The 21,630-nt window shown below is 33.7% G+C and overlaps 2 protein-coding genes across 2 annotated transcripts in view; both read right to left on the bottom strand.

Moving 5' to 3' along the window:
• LOC111055703 overlaps window positions 1–21,630 on the bottom strand; it is a 197,062-nt gene that overhangs the window by 29,974 nt on the left and 145,458 nt on the right. The window contains exon 4 of the mRNA XM_039421105.1: window positions 1,182–1,534. Within this exon, the coding sequence (XP_039277039.1) occupies window positions 1,182–1,534 (353 nt within the window). The remainder of the gene's footprint in view (window positions 1–1,181; window positions 1,535–21,630) is intronic.
• LOC120349869 lies at window positions 6,519–19,993 on the bottom strand. The gene is made up of 3 exons (XM_039421106.1): window positions 19,838–19,993; window positions 8,844–9,097; window positions 6,519–6,969 (listed from the first exon to the last, which is right to left on the bottom strand). Exons 2-3 carry the CDS (start codon window positions 9,095–9,097, stop codon window positions 6,714–6,716), a joined length of 510 nt encoding a protein of 169 aa, XP_039277040.1. The 5' UTR covers window positions 19,838–19,993; the 3' UTR covers window positions 6,519–6,713.

Genomic DNA, 21,630 nt, shown 5'->3' with positions numbered 1-21,630 from the left:
CAGAAGTGTATGCTTAATGAAAAAATGTGAATTTTAAGTTTTCTTGAACGTATTTTCATCTTGGGTGATAAAAACCATGTTATCGAATTTATTTTGATATTCACAAAGAGCATTTTGAAATACAGCAACTTTTCAATGAATCCATTCTGAAGTATATACATCATTGTTGTGTGAGTAGTGTAGCCAATTAACAGAGGCAGTGAGCCAAGCATAGCTGTCTTAGATTCGCAATCAACTAAGGAAAGCAGGAAGATGTGGTGAGCTTTACTTGCCAGCAAGATTTGCAAGTGTCTTATTCAAATCTTGTTTGTATTCACGTCAAATTCCTATCTTCGTCGCTTGTTATTAAATTCGACGCTTCTGCAACATCCCCTCGACTCACTCTCTTCACTCCACTTGGAGTAACTAACTCCACCACAGTGCAACTTCATGTGGCAATGGCGGTGCTTCCATATAATCCGGTACGTGGATCAACACAGCTCAGCCGCAAACAACAGATACAATAAAACTTTGCACATCCCGTCCGGTTAGTGGCAACAACGCATCGCATAACATCTTTCTACAATATCGGGCTTCCTAGTTAATATTCAAGTTTCAATTTAAATACCCTCTTCTCAAACTATTTTAAGTTTGAGTTGGGTTTCTTAAGCACAAGTAGACGGCTTTAGGTGAGCTTTTTTCAAGCTGTACAAACTGTAAACTACTGTTAATGTATCTTGTGGCTCTTTCTATCTTTCCTGTATTGCCTTGTATTCAAGAGTGTCTCTATAGTAAAAATGAATGTGAAAGTGATACGATTCTACTTCATGATATGGATAATTGTTGAATACAGCTCACATGATGGATAATTGTTGATGCCATCCTCAGTATACATTCATTGTTCCAAGATTCAATTAATCATCCTATTAGTGTACCAATTATTTGAAACTGATGGTATTAAATTATCCATGGAACTGATTGAATGAAGAAACGAACAAGTGAATGAGGGCTATTTAACAGGTTAAACAAAGAAGAACAGGAGAAAAAAGGTCAAGGAACATAAAGAATTGGGAAATGGAGGGAGAAGGATCTCGAGGACAAGGATCAAGAGATGCAGAGGAACAAAGAAAACAAAATAGAAAGGAACAGTGGAAATAAAAAGTTTAATGTGATACAACCACGCAAGAAACTTGCGAACTGACCGTTTTGTCATGTAGCATGCCGAGTTTGCAGTCCATGCGAATGGTGGATCCAACAGTGGCGGTGATATTGACGGCATCGGGACCGTCTTCGAAGTAAGGCCCGTACCTGGAGTTGTGCGGTCGCGGCGGTAGCACGAACGTGGGTCGCGGCATACGAGTGGTGACCACCGTGGTAGTGGTCAATGTGGTGGTCGATTTGGTGGTCGATCTGGTGGTCGATGTGGTGGTCGATGTCATCGTGGTGGTTGTGCTGGAGGTGGTGGACAGTGGTGACGTCGGCTCCTGCTCCCATTCTTCTGTGTCGTTCATGTTGCTCAACAGCGTCGTCACATCGTACACTATTGTGTCGTTCTCTGGAAAACAAAAATGAATTTTGGCTCAGGAATCAATTACCTATAATATAGAATAGTTACCTATAATATAGAATAGTTCAAGTTATAGAAGTGTTATAGAAGCCGTGATGCAGAGTCAATCTCAAGTAACATCACAGGGAAAAAAACGACAACAACCAACACTAATGTATTTGAATTATTCTACAAAACAAATTATTCTCGAAAGGGGATTTCATTTTATAATCACATTAGAGAATTTGAATATTATGAGAATGATGTATCATGTAGAGTATGTTTATATCCTCAGTTGAGACTGACTCATGTAGTTGAGTATCATGTAGTAGAGTATGTTAACGTCATTAGTTGAGACTGACTGTAAATTGGAGGGCATACAGATTGGTGAGGGCTGAAGGAGGACTTTGCCCTTGAGTTTGCTATTGGGAACTCGATTTTCCTCTTCAGTGTTATCGGTGTAACGGTATCCTACTCACCACCGCCACGCCACGTGTTTTTTCATGATATACAGATTGAGTATTTTCTAATTATTCACAGATAGAATGACTGTGTTCTAAATAATAGTTTGAAATTTATTAATCACGATTTGAAGGTTCTAAGTCCTCCACTGAACAGTCAAGCATCAATTTATTTTGGGATAAATAGACAACAACTGTAGTAGCCCTAAGGAAAAGTCAATATTTTCTAACAAGAAGTCAGACTTATTTTCACGAACACATATGTTCATCATGTGTATGATAAGCTATGTTCAATCTAATAGAATCTTAAGGATTAAGTTATTAACATCTCGTTAATAACTTTAGTGTGAACGCAGCTTCATGTTCCATACTCTCACATCTTCCCTATTTTGAAGTTACTGAAGCCGGATTCATACAAACATTAATATTATTCGAAATTAAGCTTTTACTCATGCGGTTTAAAATCGTTTTTTCCGCTCGAAAACAAAAAAAGAAACAATAATGTTCATGAAATGATGAGTAAGGAAGTTTCTCTGCTCCACTTGATTTAGCAGCACTCTTGAAGCTCTGCACTCCAGCTCTCTCAAAACAAAACAGTGACACATATTTTTGTCAGAGATTAAACGTCACGTTGTTTGTTTGTTGTTGCCAAGGCGACGTGGCGTGGCAAATTTTTGTCTAACTGCACTACACCTAAATCGTTTTGCTCTTCATAATATTTTTTATCAGGAACCATGTTATCTGCGAGCTGTCAAGTGTGGTGAAGTTGAGGGGAGATAGCTAGTCGGTAAGAGATAGCGAGTGAGAGAGGGTGAGAGCTGCTTCACTGCGTATCTTCTCGTACAGTATGCTCACTCTTTTCGCCAGAGCCAAGTCTACTCTCCAGCATCCTTGTCAAACGCTCCTCACTTGAGCTGAACCGAGCTGCTCCTTCATATCTGACATCTACCTTTATCCTCAATGGCAATGAATAAAGCCAAATGGCTTTCATACCAAGATAAGCTTCTCGCTGCTGCTGATGCTTTGCAGGCAAGCAAATGCTCTCGGCTTATCATTATTTTTCCACTGAGAAACTCCCGCAAAATATTCTCTGCTCGTTGCGAACGAAAATACCGCAAAAGAATGAGCAGAGAATTCATGATTCACGCAAAAGCCACATACAACTCAACACTGAAATTACTTTTCTTTCTACATATTTACTTCAGCCATCCATCTCTCACTGGATAAGTAGTTATTGCCTCTTCGAATATTTCATTTTTGTACTTTTCAAGAGAGGTGTATTTGGAGCAAACTGCCATATTATATCTCCTTAGTAGGCAGAGTAGCATTATATTGAGAATTGATCAAATTATGAAATAATAGCCCGTATGTCGATGAGAATAGACTTTGAATATATATATATATATATATATATATATATATATATATATATATATATATATATATATATATATATATATCAATATACATCATCAAAACACTGTATTAATTGTTTAACATTGAGAATGAATTCTATTGAGTAGAATTACTTATTAATGGATGAACAGGAGAATGAATCATTCCAATAACCAGTTTAAGGAAAAAACAATATCATCATGTGTATGAAGTGACTTATTTTTTGATAGGGATCTTTGAAAATTCAACTAGAGAATGATCCAGAATCGATTCAGGATATATACTAGTGATCCCTGGGTTGGAGAACTCTGTCAAAAACGTAGTGTTGTGTTGTAATCTTTGAAACCCACAACTTTCAATTATACAGAGTTGGTGAAATTATAGAAACAGCTGAATATTTATTCCACAAGTATTTTTTGACAAATGGTTTCATTGTGAATCGTATTCGAAATGGGAAATTACTCTTCTAAAATTACTCTGTGGCTTCAACATTTTTGTCCCTCAAAATGGATCCGAATTCATTTTTTTAAATGAGATGGTGGTCATGTGATACATGATTAGATACAGAGTTCCAAGAGAAAAAAATCTGGTGTGGCGCACTCACACAACTTTCCTTGCCGTTATGAAAATTGATCACCTGACGCTAGTGATCCCGCGCATCTCAAAGCTACTATTCAAAGATTTTAGTCAGCTGGTGACAGGGCAATAACGCTGAAGACACACATGAGGTCTGCTATCTCTTCATAGTGAATGATTCAATAGAATCAACGATAATTTGCAATTGAATAATCATATTTTCTCGAATTTGAAGCTTACTTTCAATTTTAGGTGAAAATATTACTGAACATTAATTGTAGAGATTTTCATGCTCAATCTACTCCACTTGTTTTTGTTTTTTTTTGTTCAAATTATATCTGAAGCCTGATAATTTGATATCTAAAATCAAACTTTGCATTGATGGGGCGGAGCTCCTGAAATTTTTACAGATATGGGACTTACGGCAGTTGATAGTGCTTATTGATGACTATTTTAGGTATGAATTTGATCAAAATCGTTGAAGCAGTTTCCGAGAAAATCACGAAAAACCCTGTTTTTGGCAACATTTTCGCCATTTTAGCCGCCATATTTAATTGCATTTGATCGAAATTGTTCGTGTCGGATCCTTATAGTGAAAGGACCTTAAGTTCCAAATTTCAAGTCATTCCGTTGATTGGGAGATGAGATATCGTGTACACAGACGCACATACACTCATATACACACACACACACACACACACACACACACACACACACACACACACACACACACACACACACACACACATACAGACCAATACCCAAAAACCATTTTTTTGGACTCAGGGGACCTTGGAACGTATAGAAATTTAGAAATTGGGGTACCTTAATTTTTTTCGGAAAGCAATACTTTCCTTACCCATGGTAATAGGGCAAGGAAAGTAAAAATGAATGGCGAATACCGCACATAGATATCTCAGCCAGTATTAGTTTGTTGATGTTAAAGTTGTATATTAACCAGGACCTCCTATATTCTACCGGACCTGAGCCTTGAAAAAAATGGCCGCCATATGTGGAAGTCTTATAGAAATTCCTACAGAGTTGGAGAGCGTCTCAGTTTGTCGAAATCTCAGTTCGTCTAGCTATCGTTCAAAATAGCAATGCTGGCCACCATCTACGACGGCCATTTTTCTTTGTAGGCGCAGGTCCGGTATATAGGAAGTCCTGTATTAACCATCTGAAAGCATGTGTCAGCACATGAAGGTCTGTCTGTCTGTGTGGTAGATTCTATAGAGCCTCAGCTAATGTTAAGAATGAATGGAAAAATACTGTTGTAATTGCATGCAATGAATTCTTCAGCTGACTAAATGATAAATCAAAACATGTTTTTTTCTTATGCACTTTCAATATTATTTCTATATCCTGGAAAGGACGGAGTGAGTCAATTTTGTTGTCCAACGAACTCGGCCTGTAAAAAGGTTCGAAGAAAAGGCCTACGTGTTCAAACTTTGAAGCTGATTGATCAATTATCTCTAAAGTTATTGAAGAACATACAAACAGACGGACAACGACTTTGGCCTTGAGTGAGTCAAGAGTAAGAACTCGCTAACGCTAGTTTGAGTATTGTGATGTGATTTGGAATCTAAAGAACTCACATTATCAAATTGCCACCTACAGTATCCAATTCACATGTACGGCCCCACGGCCGTATTTATACACGATTAAGGTTGTTTAAATCAGTGAATGTTTAAACGGAATCTCAGTTCCAATGGAATAAATCTTTGCCAATTTTCGTTTGATGAAATGTTGTGATTCATATTGAGATTAAACCATAAGCTGAATCACTTCAGTGTGAGAACTTTCACTTTCACTCGCTTTCACTGTGAGAACGGCACTTAGGCGAAAACTCGACAAGACATTTTTGCCTGGTAACCGTTCGGAGCAACGAGCCAGTAGGAACTTGATTGCTTGGCAACAATATAATACCATAGAGAAACAATAGCGTAAGTAGATATCCCATGGTATAGGGAATTTATGTCGCAACTTTTACTGTTATCTCAAGCCGATTACTGTCGATTATTGTCAATTTTTACTGTTTTGTTGGGGTGATAGTGTATGAACGCCACAATTTGAGAGACGACCAGCGTCACACAGCTGCATAGGAAAGAACTACGTGAACTATCGGCTTGGGATAACGTTTCTCTATGATAATACTTGGCTAATTCCAGTTATAAGCAACGCGCATGGATAAGGCTCTGTTGTATTCATATGATTGGTAATATTTAGCTGTTCACTAGAGCATTTATTGAATCTCAATTCAATTCAATTAAAATTCATTCCATTTCCAGAGAGTACATTTTACAATATATTCCCTGAAAATTACTCCCTCTAATATGAAACAAGTCCGTGTTTAGAGGAGGAGTCATTACAACAATAGACACAATACAAGAAAGAAAAAGTTGACTTTCCACTGCTGTAGTTCACAAGCATAAGCTATTCAAACATATTTACATACAATAATACTAAGATATAACCAATCGACTATCAAACCTGAAGATTTCAAGTACGTATATCCAAGAAACGGGGATACTCATAGGCTATGAAAATGAGAATGATTAACATAAACAGAATTTCCTCAAATTTTTATTCAAGATTTTCCATTATGATGACATCAATATGTCTATTATATGACTATATTATATAATTCGTATGTCAATTTCCATATTATATTTTTATATCACAACTTATATTACCTGAGCCAGCCAGGTGACTCAATATTATTATATTAATACAATTTTTTAACTTGAAGTAAATTCTCAACGTCCCCAAATTTCCAATCGATAATACAGTCCCTGGCTCCATTGAGATGTAATGGTCAAATAAGCGTACTTGTAGCCGATGCCTCCCGCTGTAAGTCTAGGATAACCACCAGTTCCATTGTGACTTAAGTCCAGCGCTCTGATGGCTGTGATATTTCTCCTGTTTTGTGATGAGTGGTGCGGGTAGCGGATGGTCTTCTTAACTTGACGGAATCTCCGGCGTGGAGCGTAGAGAGTTACATCTAGTAGTTTGCTGGAACAGGAGTCAGAAACAAAATACTTATTGAGTGAATACCAGCAGTGAACCAAGAAATAATACACCGGTATGATGCAAGACTAATAGAAAGATACTTTGGAGGTATGACTGTCTTTATCCATGAATATTGTTTACAATAAGCTCTCACAATACTCTAGTTTTGATGACAATTTAGTGTATCTATTGTCAATTTCATTTCTATTCCTGTCTCATATATTTATTGCGAAGGCATGACCACACTTGCCAAACTGAATATGGAACAGCACAACGAACCGTGCATTTCGCCAAGCATCGCGCCGTACAGCAAACCACACAGCGAATCTAAACAATGAAAAGCAGTCACATGGTGAATATTTTCCAATTTCAATGATGAACATCTTTATTCTTAGTTATTTTCACTTCAAATCAGCAGTTTTCGTGAGTGTCAGTTATTATCTGAGAATAGCATTTCAAGACATATGTTTCAATGAATGATTCTTTATCATGATTATAATATTAGAATATTATTTGATTTGAATTCCCTCATCATACATTTTTGTGTATCAATATTGATTGATCATCCATTTTGAATCGATAGGTAGACTACCGTACTGAATCTTCAAATTAATTGAAACCAAATAAATAATTCGACTCGAACAGGTTAGGATTGATTATAATTATCTGGTAAGGAAGTATTTTAGAGGGAAGTTATAATTCATCACGAAAAAAAATATTATTTACCTTGCTTATTCGGTTTTGATGAGGATCAAAAAATCTAAATGTTTCATTTTTCAATGATGTGCCCTCTTTGTGAGTTTATATAAGCTGTAGAATTCATTGAAATAAATGAGAGTATGGAATTTACTGGATCTTTTCCAGTCAATTTATGATTCGTCAATAAAATTAATTTTCAGTAAAAGTTAATACTGTAATTTCAAATGGAATAGTTGAACTGAATGAACTGTCATGGTATTGAGTTCCTGGTCAACAGTATTTTAATATTGGAATTCAGGCCATTCATTATTCTCTCAGAAGTTACTCTATTTGGTTGAAGAAATATTTATCAGTTCCTATCAATATTTTATTATTCATGACAATGAATTGTTCAAAACATGAATTTAATCATACAAGAAGAGGCCCATACTTCTGTATTCATGTTTGCGAACTTGTTCGCATGTTTTTAACTGGTGATGAATAGCAAAAATTGTACAGCGAATGGCTTTTTTTCAATAAGCTGATTAGTTCAGCATTCAGCGTGCGGTTAAAAGAGCGGCGAGCGGCACGGCGATCGGTTCGGATTACGGCGCAGCGAATGTTTAACAGCTGATCTTTAACATTATGAAACTTATGCTCATGTTCGCTGAACGGCGCGATGTACGGCGTATTGCACGGTACGCTGCGCTGTTCGAGGTTTGGTTCGGCATGTGTGGACGTAGGCTCAATGTCCGGATGCGGTTCAAGACATTACAGTGAATTATTTACTTATTTATCAAATAATTTACTGAAGTTCAGTAACATATTCACTAGTAATTTGTCTTTTTCATCATGTAATTTTTTTGAAAAACATAATGAAATCATTCGGTCCACAGTATTGTAATAGATATCGCAATGATAATTGTGGAATTTTATAGATATTGAAATGCTAGTATAGTTGATACTCCTCCAGGTGTAGTCTGTATATTCAATACTATTGTAAATGTATATTATAATGATGATCTTTGGGGCGTGAGAATTACCTCAAAAATGAAAATTGTGCAAAAAGTATGCCTAAATTTTATTTAGCTTATTCGTGAATAAAAATCAATAATGATTAGATTTCTAACGATGATAGACTCATCATGCTTCTAAATTATCTTGTATTGTTGTACTGTATCATTCTATCTCTCACTTACCTATCTCTATGGCCTATTGCACCCAAAAAGAGGTCGTGAATTCCATTGAATACAGCAGTAGAATTACGATTCTCCTTGGACAATTTTGTCAAAGTTATTTCAATTGGATTAAAATCAATGATCTCATCCACATCAATATCGAATTGTCTATTAGGCTCATGTCCGTTGGTAGTCAGACCGAACACCATGACAATTGGCATTAAAGCAATAAGAACATTCAGCATACATCCAATTCGTGTTTGGCGTGACAGCATCTAAAATAAATCCAATTATTAAAAAGCAAGAATTAGGTTTCAAGACTTGTTTCTTGTCTCTTTAACCCAAAACCAAATCCACACCAAAAATATCTGATCACATAAAATGTCCCTTCTCTGATTATTTTGTATGGAGCTGAAACCACATTGGAAAATTTTCAATATTATGTATCTTGAATGAATAGATGAATAAATGGATAAATAGATATAGTCAATTTAGATGATTTTTAGCCTGCTCATTCACTTGAAACGAATTTTTCTTTTATTATTGCATAGATATATTATAAGACAATCAGTCATTCACTATATAGTGAGGTCCACGTTATAATGGCAGTGGAGAAAGATAGGAGAAAAACGTTGTTGATTCTCTGTCTTCTCAATGCCATCTGCAGACGGTAGCTGATACAGGTTTATTGATGTAATATGAACGGTTCATTCTCGTTCAAAATAATAAATTATATTTTATTGAACAAGAAATTATACGGTATTTTTCAATAATGTCATAATGAATTTTCATAATATATATAAAATTCATTTATTTATATCGCCCTCCGTTTTCACGGAAGATAATATGATGACTATAATTATGTCCTTAGAGTGACTAAGATAGTGAATATCAATTTCCTTTTTTATGTACATATCAAAGAAAGGGACAGAGCTTTTGAAAAGTAGTTAACAATAAAGAAATATTGATTGGCGGCAGACAAACTGAAAGTTCATAAATGTTTGTAAGTGATCAGACTTGACTTTGGCAACGAAAATTGATATTTAATCGAATTTAAAAACGAAAATACAATATTCTAGAATATTGTTCTATAGATTTGAATACTTCTTCAATGTACAAGGAGTTAAAACGGTATTCTATATTGTCTAAATTTTGTAAAGAGAATGAAGTTGAACTATTAATAATACCTTGTTTTATTAAATGGATGATAAGAATGATCAAATAATTTTGGAAGAATAATAATACTCAAAAGACATGTCAGAAACGATGGATGAATAGATTTCCATTAGTATTAATATTAATAAAGTGAAAATTATATAATGTGCAGTATAATATGATAATTTACACTTATCCTATTAAAAATGATAAAACAGGGTGAAATCAATTTAATTATTGAGTCCACATCACTTCTATTAATAAGCTTACAGAGTATTAGTTTATTATTTTGGCTTAGATAGGAACACAATTATTTCGGAAGTTGATTGAGTTATTGGTATAAATTTTTCATATATTTCGAAAAAAGTACAAAAAGAGCTTCTAGAGTGATTACAATTTTATCTAGAGCTATTATTGTTTCAATATTTCAACAGTTACTGAATGGAGTTTCAGCAATTTTGGACTTGTGGTATTCTAGTAACAATCTCTCGAAAAATTGAAGTCACGTTGTTGCGAGAAAGATTCATCAACTCTAGTTCACAAGATTTGTCATCTCCATAGTTAAGTCTATCTAAGTCATAGCTAATCCAACCTTTCGGAATATCCTCGAAGATTCTCCCTTAAATTTCATTCTAAGATAATTTTATCAATCACTGATAGGCCTACTCATATCGTACCTATTCATCCAATATCTGATAGTTTTATTTAGGAAATGAGAATGAATTATGTTTTTATTTTTATTTCTGCACTACTTACAATACGAGGACTAGTTGGTGTTAAACGCATGTTGAGGAAATCTCTTGTAATAAGAAAAAACTCTTTCTTCCTAAGAAACGAAGAATCCAACTACTTATTCAATTCTGAATGAGTAGGCCTATCTAAACTTGATACAGTCCACAGAAATTATGTATATCTTCAAGAGTATGCAACAGTCTCACATGAAAATACAGAGAGCCTGATTGGAAAATAAAATTAACAATCCGCAGGAAGTCAAAACTTATGCGAGATCTTGCACAAGAGTGATCTATATGCACGAAAAACACTAAACAGAATACTACACTAGACATGACAAAGATAATGATTATATTTTGCTACTATCCTACCATCTAGAAGAAGTTAATCTTCCTCTCAAGATGATCCTCTTCAAACAAAAAATAAAATAAAGAACTTAGATGAAATTTGAAAAATTAGAATTGTTCTTACTTTTCAGTTTGGGAAAACATCGGATGACCGATGTCTAGGTAAAACCATCGATAAGTGAAAAACATCGAACAGTAACATCGATGTTAAAAAGATCGATGTTTGATTTTAAAACATCGAAGTATCGATACCCATCCATAGTTATGGCTCCATTGAAGGGTCCATGATACAAATCATTTATAAATATCAAGAATAAAATGGGCCCCAGAACAGAGCCCTTAGGGACACCAGTACAAATAGATACTACTGAGCTTGAGGTACATTGACACATACAAACTGACTCCGCCCTGAGAGATGAGACTGGAACCAATCCAAGGCAATACACCTTACACCTGCCAATTCCAAATTTTTCAGTAAAATACTGGGATCAAAAGCCTTGCGTATATCAAGGAACAGTGCTGAGACCTTTGAAATCTTTCTATCTATACTTATAAAATTCTTATCTCACTGACTCACTGACTCACTGACTCACTGACTCACTGACTCACTGACTCACTGATCACGATTTCTGGAAAACTACTGGATGGATTGCAACAAAATTTAGAATTATAAAGCTTCCTCATACGTCCTAGGTGCTCACTAAGAAATCTTTTGGCGATATTTCAACTCTAAGGGTGGGTTTTAAGGGTTTAAAGTTCGTCTTTTAGCATGTATATTCTTCTTCTCCCAATCTCTTAATATTATAATTGAAATGTTCACATCATATGTTACTATAGAACTATAATCTAGAGAGAGTACCTATTCGAAACAGTTGATAACTGGCGACCAATTAATAATTTTGTCAGGTTGGCATTAAGTTGAGATTATTTCATTAGGTTGGCACCAAATTGAATAATTAATTAAAATTCATTCATCGAAAACAAATTGATTGGCCACTGCTGCTTCAATCAGAGCTATACCTGGGAGTATAGATGATTTTTATTTCTCATAAAACAAACTTTTATGACGGGAGTTGCTTCTATCAATTGATCCTATTCTATCAAGACTAATTTTGTTTGTATATCCGACAGATCGCGAAAACTGCTTAAAGGGGTATTTTAAAAACTTTAGAAGTGTCCGTTGTGGAATCTGTTTGTAAAGAATAAGGAAATTCTGCCAAAATTTAACTTGGGTAGAAGAAAGGGATTATTTATTAAAACGGCCAAATAGCTGTTGTTGCTTTTCCTAATATGAAAATATCTTGCATAGAAGTAAGGCGCTTCTCCCATGAATCAATTATTCCCAAACATTGATTGTTTTACCAAAGAAAATATAAGGTAGCTTTCGATAAAAATATTGGAGAATATGTATAAGTTAACAGTTTGTTGACTGTCAGTATTCCTCATCAATAGCATCAATGCTCCCCTTTCAAACAATGCTGACAAATTGATGTGAATCTTACAATAATCTGGTTACTTTAGATCAGATGAAGAAAATAATGTTGATGATCGCTACTGTTCCAATTTCAATCATGTTTGACATTTCTGCTTTTGATGCCAGCTGTTATTATTATGTGAAATGAGCTCTCATTATAAATTATGAATTAATTGGTTTGAATAAGTGTGTTTGTGAATATATGTATCTATGTCGGATGGATCTCGAAAACGGCTCTAACGATTTTGATTAAATCAGGAATATATTGTGCCTGTGACAAAAAACATTTTTCTGGAACAGGTCTCAACTCTGGTAAAATTTGTTGAACTACCAAGAGAAAGGATTATTGGTGAGCAAATAAAAAAACATTATAATAGCTGTAGTTGAGTTACCAAATTTGGCGACCTTATTTTGAAACATCACAGTTTTCATGGAACATCTGGAAGAATAGGTTCAGAAAGTGACCGATGATAACAAAAGAAATTTGAAATCGATCTCTCCAAACATATAGTAGTTGAATGTAATGTTCATTGTGAGGTGATAGAAATGCGACTAATTTCTTCAGCTTCTGTTGTATTGGTTCCTCTGTTGCTCTATGTTTGTACGCAGCCATGGCCTTGAGAGAGACAGTTGCACTGTTTGTTAATTCATAATCTGGACTAAATACCACGAGAACCAATCAGAGAAGCCTTCTATTATGAAAACCCTGCTCTGATTAATTCTCATGAAATTCAATCCTGATTGAAATTGAACATGCTTTTGTGCTACTGGGCCTATTTTCATGTTTCAAAATCAGTAAAAAACTAAATAAAAAAAAAACAACATAATATTCCATCCGCTGCTCCTATTTCCTTTCAAGATATTATTTCGACACAAGACAAACCTATTGATATTGATAGATCACAAGTTAATTCTAAAGTTGTCAATTTAGATAGAAATTAAATTGAGTTACATGTTAATTTACATCCAAATCTTCATCCCTAAGCTTTTGATTTCAAGCTAAGATCAAAGAAAGAAATCATATAATGGTAGAGTCAATAATCAAAGCGATTGGATAAACTCTATTCAGATTATATGCAAATTCAAATTAAAATGAACCCACTTTAATATGTATAATTTTAGAGGTTAGAGGTAAAAAAACAACATAATATTCCATCCGCTGCTCCTATTTCCTTTCAAGATGTTATTTCGACACAAGACAAACCTATTGATATTGATAGATCACAAGTTAATTCTAAAGTTGTCAATTTAGATAGAAATTAAATTGAGTTACATGATAATTTACATCCAAATCTTCATCCCTAAGCTTTTGATTTCAAGCTAAGATCAAAGAAAGAAATCATATAATGGTAGAGTCAATAATCAAAGCGATTGGATAAACTCTATTCAGATTATATGCAAATTCAAATTAAAATGAACCCACTTTAATATGTATAATTTTAGAGATTAGGACATGTGAAATCAGCCACAATAAATGTTATAATATTATGAATGGACTTCCATGGAAGGAAGAATCAGTGGATTGGCTGCTTTTACAATTTCGGATAAATAAAACGAAAAGTAAGCGACAGGCTATGCCAAAAATTCCAGAATAAGCAAGAGATCCATGGATACCAGAGTCATCAAATAACGAATCAACCTAATTTGGAATTTGATCTTCAATTGCCACAGCAAAAATAACACGATCACTGCTAATTTGATAACTGTCAAGAGGAAATATTAATTGCCAATGAATAAAGTCGAGGGCGACTCAAGCCCCGCCCCATATCCTACAAAATTTGAGACTACTCTTCTACAGAGCAATTCCAACACATGAATTCATTATTTGAATGATTTGACTTAATAATTTTTATTCTAAGTTGTGGCCTAATCTCAAAAACGATTATAACAATTTTGGTAGGATTTAGACTGTAAATGTTTCACAAAAATAATTTCATCTTTTAATTCCCGTAGCGAAGCACGGGTGCCCTGCTAGTTATTTATATTTGAGTGGATCTCAGAAAGAAACTTATGCAAAGCCAATTCAGTGCTTAGCCCCTCCCTGAAGCCATATTGATTGAGAACAAAAAAAAATTAATCAGTTTAGAAAAGATATCAGTTGGACCTTTACAAGTTCTTCGAAAATTTTAGAAAATATTGACAACAAAGAAATGGGACGGTTACAGTCAGTTATGTTGCCCTTCTTTGAAATGGGTATCACCTTTGCTAACTTGAGTTTTGATGGAAATATGCCCTCATGAACAATTATGACTGTATTTCACAAATTTTTGATGCTATTTTCCTTATTAGGAATAGTGAGAATTTATCTGCTCTAGGAGATTTATCACTACATGATCTAAGGATAACTGTTAACACTTCGTCTGGGTTTATAGGCTTCCAGAAGAGTGATCTAAGACTATGATTAATTTTAAAAGCCCAATAGACGGCATTCTCAACTTCTGTTGGAGGTGGAGGAATGGATGTTTCGGTTTTTCCAACATTTACAAAATAATTGTTCAACTCCTCTGCTAACTCCATTCCATCCGTCACAAGGTAACCATTTCTTGAAAAGCTGATAATCGATTTCTTTTTTTCTGCTCACCTACTAATTCATTAATAATTGCCCATTGTTCTTTACTATTGCCCCTTGCATTGTGGAGAAGTGTTGAGTAGTACCTCTCTTTTGCTTCCCTAATCCAAATTTGCACCCTATCCCTAAATCTTTTAAAATCTTGTTCAGCTCGAACATTACTTTGGTCCCTCTTCATTATTTCGAAAAGTCTGTTTCTTGTTTCAATAGCTTGAACTAGGCCACCTGTTATCCATGGTTTCAACGCCTTGGAACGGTGGTTTACCGACCTCCTAACTGCTTGATTAATCGTACTTGAAGATTGTATATGAGATATTAAAAATATTTTCAAAGGTTGAGTATGCAGCATCCACATCTACACAACTGATTACCGAGTTCCAATTTTCCATGTCAAGTAGCTTATTCAGCATAACATAATCCATCTTAGAGGTATAGGTGATTCAGCTATTATGATTAATCTTTTTACAAGGAATTGCAGCACGAACCGCTCTGTGGTCAGTCGATCCTGCATCAACCACAGCTGCTAACACATAAGACAAGGGCCTACCTCCAAATAATATGTGGTTGATACATAATGAACTGGTATTTGTTACTCTAGTATCGAGATTAATTGAGGAATCCAAGCCATACAGTGCCAATATCTCAAAGTATTTATCAACATTATAATCATCATAATTATTCATATTGATATTGAAATCCGAATGCCTTGGATTGTACCTCATGGCTGAATTGCAGCAGATTGGAAACAGTCGAGCGACCAGGCATAAAGCCATGCTGAGCTTCAGCTATTCCAGACCTGGTGATTCAGAAAATCCGACCGTGCAACAATACTTCAAGAAGCTTTGCTATCACATTGATGATCGAGATAGGACGATAATTCTCAACATTTTCTCTATTACCAGACTTGAATATTGGAGTCACACGCGCAATCTTCGAAGCATCTGGGAAGGTTGATGTTTTAATAGCCAAGTTGAAAATATATAACAAAGGTCCATTATCCATGACTCCGATAAAACAATAACATCTGACTTTTTCTTTATTTGATTCAAGTATAAAATAAATAGCCTACATCAAAATTCTTTTTGATACTACAAATGTTCATATGGAAAACTGTAAGATTGTCAGTGTCAAAAACATTATTATATTGTGAAATTGAGGTTATAAATACTGGTACACAATCATTATTGATTCCCATTCAAAGCTCAAAATTATAACGCAATAAACGAAAGAAAACTGATGAAAAGAAGAAGAGAAAAATTACAGTTAAAGAAAAAACAACCATCCAGTATTAAGCCGTTCGAGCACTTATGCATAATATAGGCCCCATACATATATAACAACAATAAAGAAAGAAAATATTTAAGAACAATACAAAAAAACTCACCAATGACAAAATAGCGGACACTTCCTCAAATTTGATAAATAGAATCATTAATCCCTGGGATGATAACAAACCATTCTCAAGCTTATCAGTATACTAAGTTCTTTTACTATCTTCTCAAGATAGGTGCTATCCATGGATAGCATCTAGCATTGAAAATCATATCCCTATACAGAAATTTTATAAACAAGCCATTCCCCAAAGAAAACAGAATACGATTCTACAAGTTTATCAAGAAGTGCAAACTGTACTTTGTTTCTGAGTAGAAAAAAATGAATGAAATAGAAAATGAATTATCTCTCCTAATAAATTACTTCTCAACTTTTATTCATGCATAGTTTTGTAAACGGATGTTCAGAAAACTAAAAGAGTGTATATTTCACAATTTGAGAATTCAGAATAATATCTCTTCAATCATACTCTCAACTTCAACTAGCTGTATCCTCTCAACCATTTAGTGACAATATAATTTATTTATTATTTAACGAAAATCCTAAATAAATGCTGCAAATCACCCCGAAGAACTCTGCTACTGCAGATATTGACAACAGGGTTAACAGATAGATTGAATTTCCATCTAGCTGTTAACCCTGTTGTCAATGTCTGCAGTAGCAGAGGTCTTCGGGGTGATCTGCAGTGTTTATTTAGGATTTTCGTTGAATAATAAATATAAATTAATTAGCATTTGAATAAATGCATTCTCTATTCAATTCCATCTGACAATATAATTGATTAAAACAAAATAATACCATTAATCATGACAAACAGTGACTGAGAGTAGCCTTCAAAAGCAAAATTGAATTGAAAGTAATTACTTATAGAATAATATCATGTTCTACATTAGAGATTGAAACGCAATGAGAGAGAGAGCATTCAAATATATCTACTTTAAATCGTATAATACTCCAGTAAAATGTTTGTGAAAAGAAAATGTATATTATAAGAATAACCTGAAATATAGGAATAAATAAATAAATAAATAAATAAATAAATATATATATATATATATATATATATATATATTGTCACGGTGAGATTCGCCAAACAGCTTTGATAAGCAACTTTCTATACTAATAAGCTAAAAATTACAACTACACCCACCTTTATTGGCTGTTGAAATAACAACAAAATCTATATATTCATTTATTAAGATCCAGATTCACAAACAGTTGTAAACGGTTTTCGAATAACCTAAAAAAGCATAATGAATGTTTGTTTACAATAAGGGTCACTTTCTCGATGCAAGTGAGCCGGCTACCTTGTCAGTCAGCTGATAACCGGCATGTCTGTTTCTGATTGTTGACTGCTTGCTTTGATTTTCAATTTTATTATATTGTTTATTGTACACTCTGACCTGCTGAAAAATCTGCTCATTGTTCCCCTATATTTGTTTTGCTTGTTTTCTCGTTTTTATTTGTAAAATTATTTATTTATTCTAAATGGCACACCTGAGCACATTTCTTCACTTGTAGCCATCCTATTGGTAGATTTGTTTTTCTGACCAGTGATTGGTCATTAACTGGTCATGTGACCTTCTCTCCCCCAAACCTAGCTTCTCAATTTCTGAGAAGGAAAAAAGGGAGATTATCTGAGCATTCCTATGGAGAGTCTTTTGTAACTCCTATTTGTTATTTTTTGTAGTTTTTAATGATTGTTTCATTGTTCAATTTATGTAAGAGTGCTAAATTCAATTAATGTAGAGTTCCCGTAACGTTAGAATTTAATTTGATTACCAAGTCTCAGTTGAAAAGGAGTTATTAATTATTAAAATCGCGAGCCAAATAATGAAGCCTAATATGATGCCATGCAGCCTGACGAAAGATGCCAGCCATGCAGTGAACAAATCTTCATGAGTGAGTGCGCGTATATTATGGACCCATATAAATGTGAGTGATTTATAATATCATTATTTCAAAATCTCTTCGACTCAATTTTCCATAGACAAACTGGTATATCGTTTGTGAAAATTCTGACGTTACACTGTCCAAACTTGAGTCGGGCAACCCTTGGGTGAAAGCACTACATGATCATCCTTAAAAAAATCATAAACTTGAAAGAACTCTATAAATCCAAATTATATTGTTTATGGGCTGAATCCTTCATTATCAAATTAATGTATTAATTATTGAACAAACAATATTCTTATATGATTCAGTGAATTTAAATAAATGCAACTTTTCATCACATGTTGTTCCTTAGTGACCCTGTGTTCGACCATGCTTATAGCTTTTTTATTTGCTAATAGTAACCCATCATCGAGTTACTTGATATTGAGAAAATATAGTACAATTAATACTTTGATTAATTGTCAGGAAAATAATCTAGTATACTCTAGACATTTCTCCCTATTTCGTGTAACAAGGGTACTTCCCAAAACAGGAATTAACCCTCAGATAAGTGCCGTCACCGACAGGAGACAGGTATAACCATCTAACCATCACAATATATATATATATATATATATATATATTTATATATATATATATATATTTATATATATATATATTATATATATATATATATTTATATATAAGAATAATTTTTATAATTGAGATGAAATATTTTGTTAATGAATTATTTATTCTACATTGTTAAAAGACTATCTGGTAACAAAGCGAGAAAGAGATACTACTATACGCTTTGTTGAATGATTGAAAAGGACAGCAATACCATTGCTAATCAAATACTGCCATTATAACGTGAACCTCACTATAGAAATTATCATAGTTCTGTTTCTGTACTTTGAAAACCTGAAATTCAAGATGACAGCATATTATCGAAAAAGCTATTCGAAATATAAAAGAATGATATATTTTTACAATTATTTCTAGGCCCGATTATCAATATAATATTCTACATTTTTCATCTGTATTTTTACATATAAAAAATATAATCTATGAATACCGTAAGTCTAATCTATAGTAAAGTATGAAGTATGATTCATCAATATTCTTTCTCACAAGAATTCTACTCGCTACACTACGCAAGCGAGTTATTCTGCTTGCCTCACTATAACAAAATTATTATTATTATTACTATTATCAAATGACAAAATTATTATTATAAATGCGATGAGATGTCAATCGATACTTTTTCAGTTTTATGAAGATTCCATACTATTTTCTGTGGTTACAAACTCAATCATTTATTTATTAATATTATTCTACAATGTAAGTATATATTATAGTAGGGCTATATTATTTTGTTTTATACAAAACTTCGTATTATTCTCTGTAGGATGCTTTTGTATCTTCAAGTGAGTGAGATAGAAATATTCTATAATACTCGCTGTTCCGTTATTCTATTGCAAAATAAATATATTATATATTTTTTAGTTCGAAGTGATACGGATCTTACCTTCAAAATAAAGCTGTTCTCAGGGAAATGGCTCAAACACTCAAACAGACAAAACCTCACTGTAATTTTCTTCTTGATTCGAGTGTGGCACAAGAACTGAGAATCCAATTGCAATTATGCGTTACTTATATCATTCAGTTCTGTTCAAAATAACATGGAGCGGGAAACAGAACTTTCTCATCTCACTCGAGTACTTTCAAGTGTATTACACTTAGCATCTCAAGTTCAATGACAATAGTTTCTATGTCAATCAAAATATAATTGATGGAAATTTATCAATATTTCTACCTATTTTTAGCAATCCAACAGATAGCTATGATTCCAACATCCTGTTTTTTAGCATGCCATGAAATGAACTATACTTTTTTCTATTGCTATTATTCCTATCCTGTTATTTTCCGACTTTTCAATGGAAAAGAACTTCATTGAAGTACACAATGTACTTATCATACATTAGGCAATTTAGTGTATTAACTAATGATAATATACTAATGCAATTTCCAATGTGAACCTAATGACTCATTATTATAATCATCTTCTTTGACTAATTTGTATGACTCATGCAATGTGACCCATGACTATTTTGATTCCAGACAAGGTTCATTACTTATTATAACCATCTGCATGGTTACATGCAGCGTAATAAATTTATTACTCTCTCAGTCGACATAGCATGAATCCCATGATTACAGTGCTCTTTGATTTGATTGGTGTAGGAGAAAAATGGAGAGTTAGGAGAAAACAGTATTGGAAAAGAAAGACAATAGTATATTTCGCACCTAGGGCCGAAAATGAGACTTTTCTGGCTCAGAAATCGGTTTTCAAGTCCGACGCCGTAGGCCGAGGACTAGAAAAGATTGAGAGTCGGAAAAACAATTTTGCCCATGGTGCGAACGCTATTTTTCGCCACACAGAAAAATAAACATATATATATATATATATATATATATATATATGAGAATAATTGTTCATTAAGCACTTCCAAGAGCAAAGGTGGAAGGTTTTCATTTTTTATTCTGATTTGTCTAAATAACCTAAAAGATTATGTTAAACAATGTGGGAGGTTGAGTTTATACTTTTTCATTCTTTCAAATGACAATAATATGATATTATTATAAATGTTTTAATCATTGAATAATAAACACAGATAATGGAAAGTTTTTTGATCAGCTGTTTTAGCACACTTGAAATTTGGCCAATTTGAATGTCAACGTCAACAATGCTTGTTGTCATCGACCTAGGAAGTTTAGGTTAGAAGTTCTATCCTACTCTGAAAATCGAATTTGAATAGTTTATAATATATATCTTATCTGTATTTCAATCATCCAAATAAAATGATAGTATATTATTGCAGAATACTTTATTCAATTCTAGAAGCAAAAACTGGTTCCGTTTCATAAACTATTTGTAAAAACGTTCAGCACCATGGATATTGCCCAAGTAGTTCCAAAATTATCCACCAGGTTTTGTGATAAATGAAGTTTGTACTGTATGAGGTTTGAAGTTAGATTCTATTATACTCTGAAAATTGAATTTTAATAGTTTATAATATCCTATTTGTATTTCATTCATCCAAATAAAATGATAGTATCTTATCTTATTTCAAAATACTTTATTCAATTCCAGAAGCATAAACTGATTCCGTTTCATTAACTATTTTGTAAACATGTTCACATCAAATCAGAATCAGCTGACTTCAAGGTTATTTTACAGCCCTAGGGCCATGAAAATTTTACCGGCCTGGTCAGAAAACAATCACTTTCGGCCCCCATATGACGCATGTAAACCAGCTC

The sequence above is a fragment of the Nilaparvata lugens genome, chromosome 2 (genome assembly GCF_014356525.2).
Source record: "Nilaparvata lugens isolate BPH chromosome 2, ASM1435652v1, whole genome shotgun sequence".
Taxonomy (NCBI): domain Eukaryota; kingdom Metazoa; phylum Arthropoda; class Insecta; order Hemiptera; family Delphacidae; genus Nilaparvata; species Nilaparvata lugens.
This window is presented reverse-complemented; position numbering and strand designations above follow the sequence as displayed.

What these genes read in the sequence shown, in the direction of transcription:
- LOC120349869 (XM_039421106.1), bottom strand. Translation starts at nt 9,097, where the DNA reads ATGCTGTCACGCCAAACACGAATTGGATGTATGCTGAATGTTCTTATT. An exon ending in GCAATAGGCCATAGAGATAG is followed by an intron (nt 6,970 to 8,843) that starts GTAAGTGAGAGA and finishes CTCCTGTTCCAG; the next exon opens with CAAACTACTAGATGTAACTC.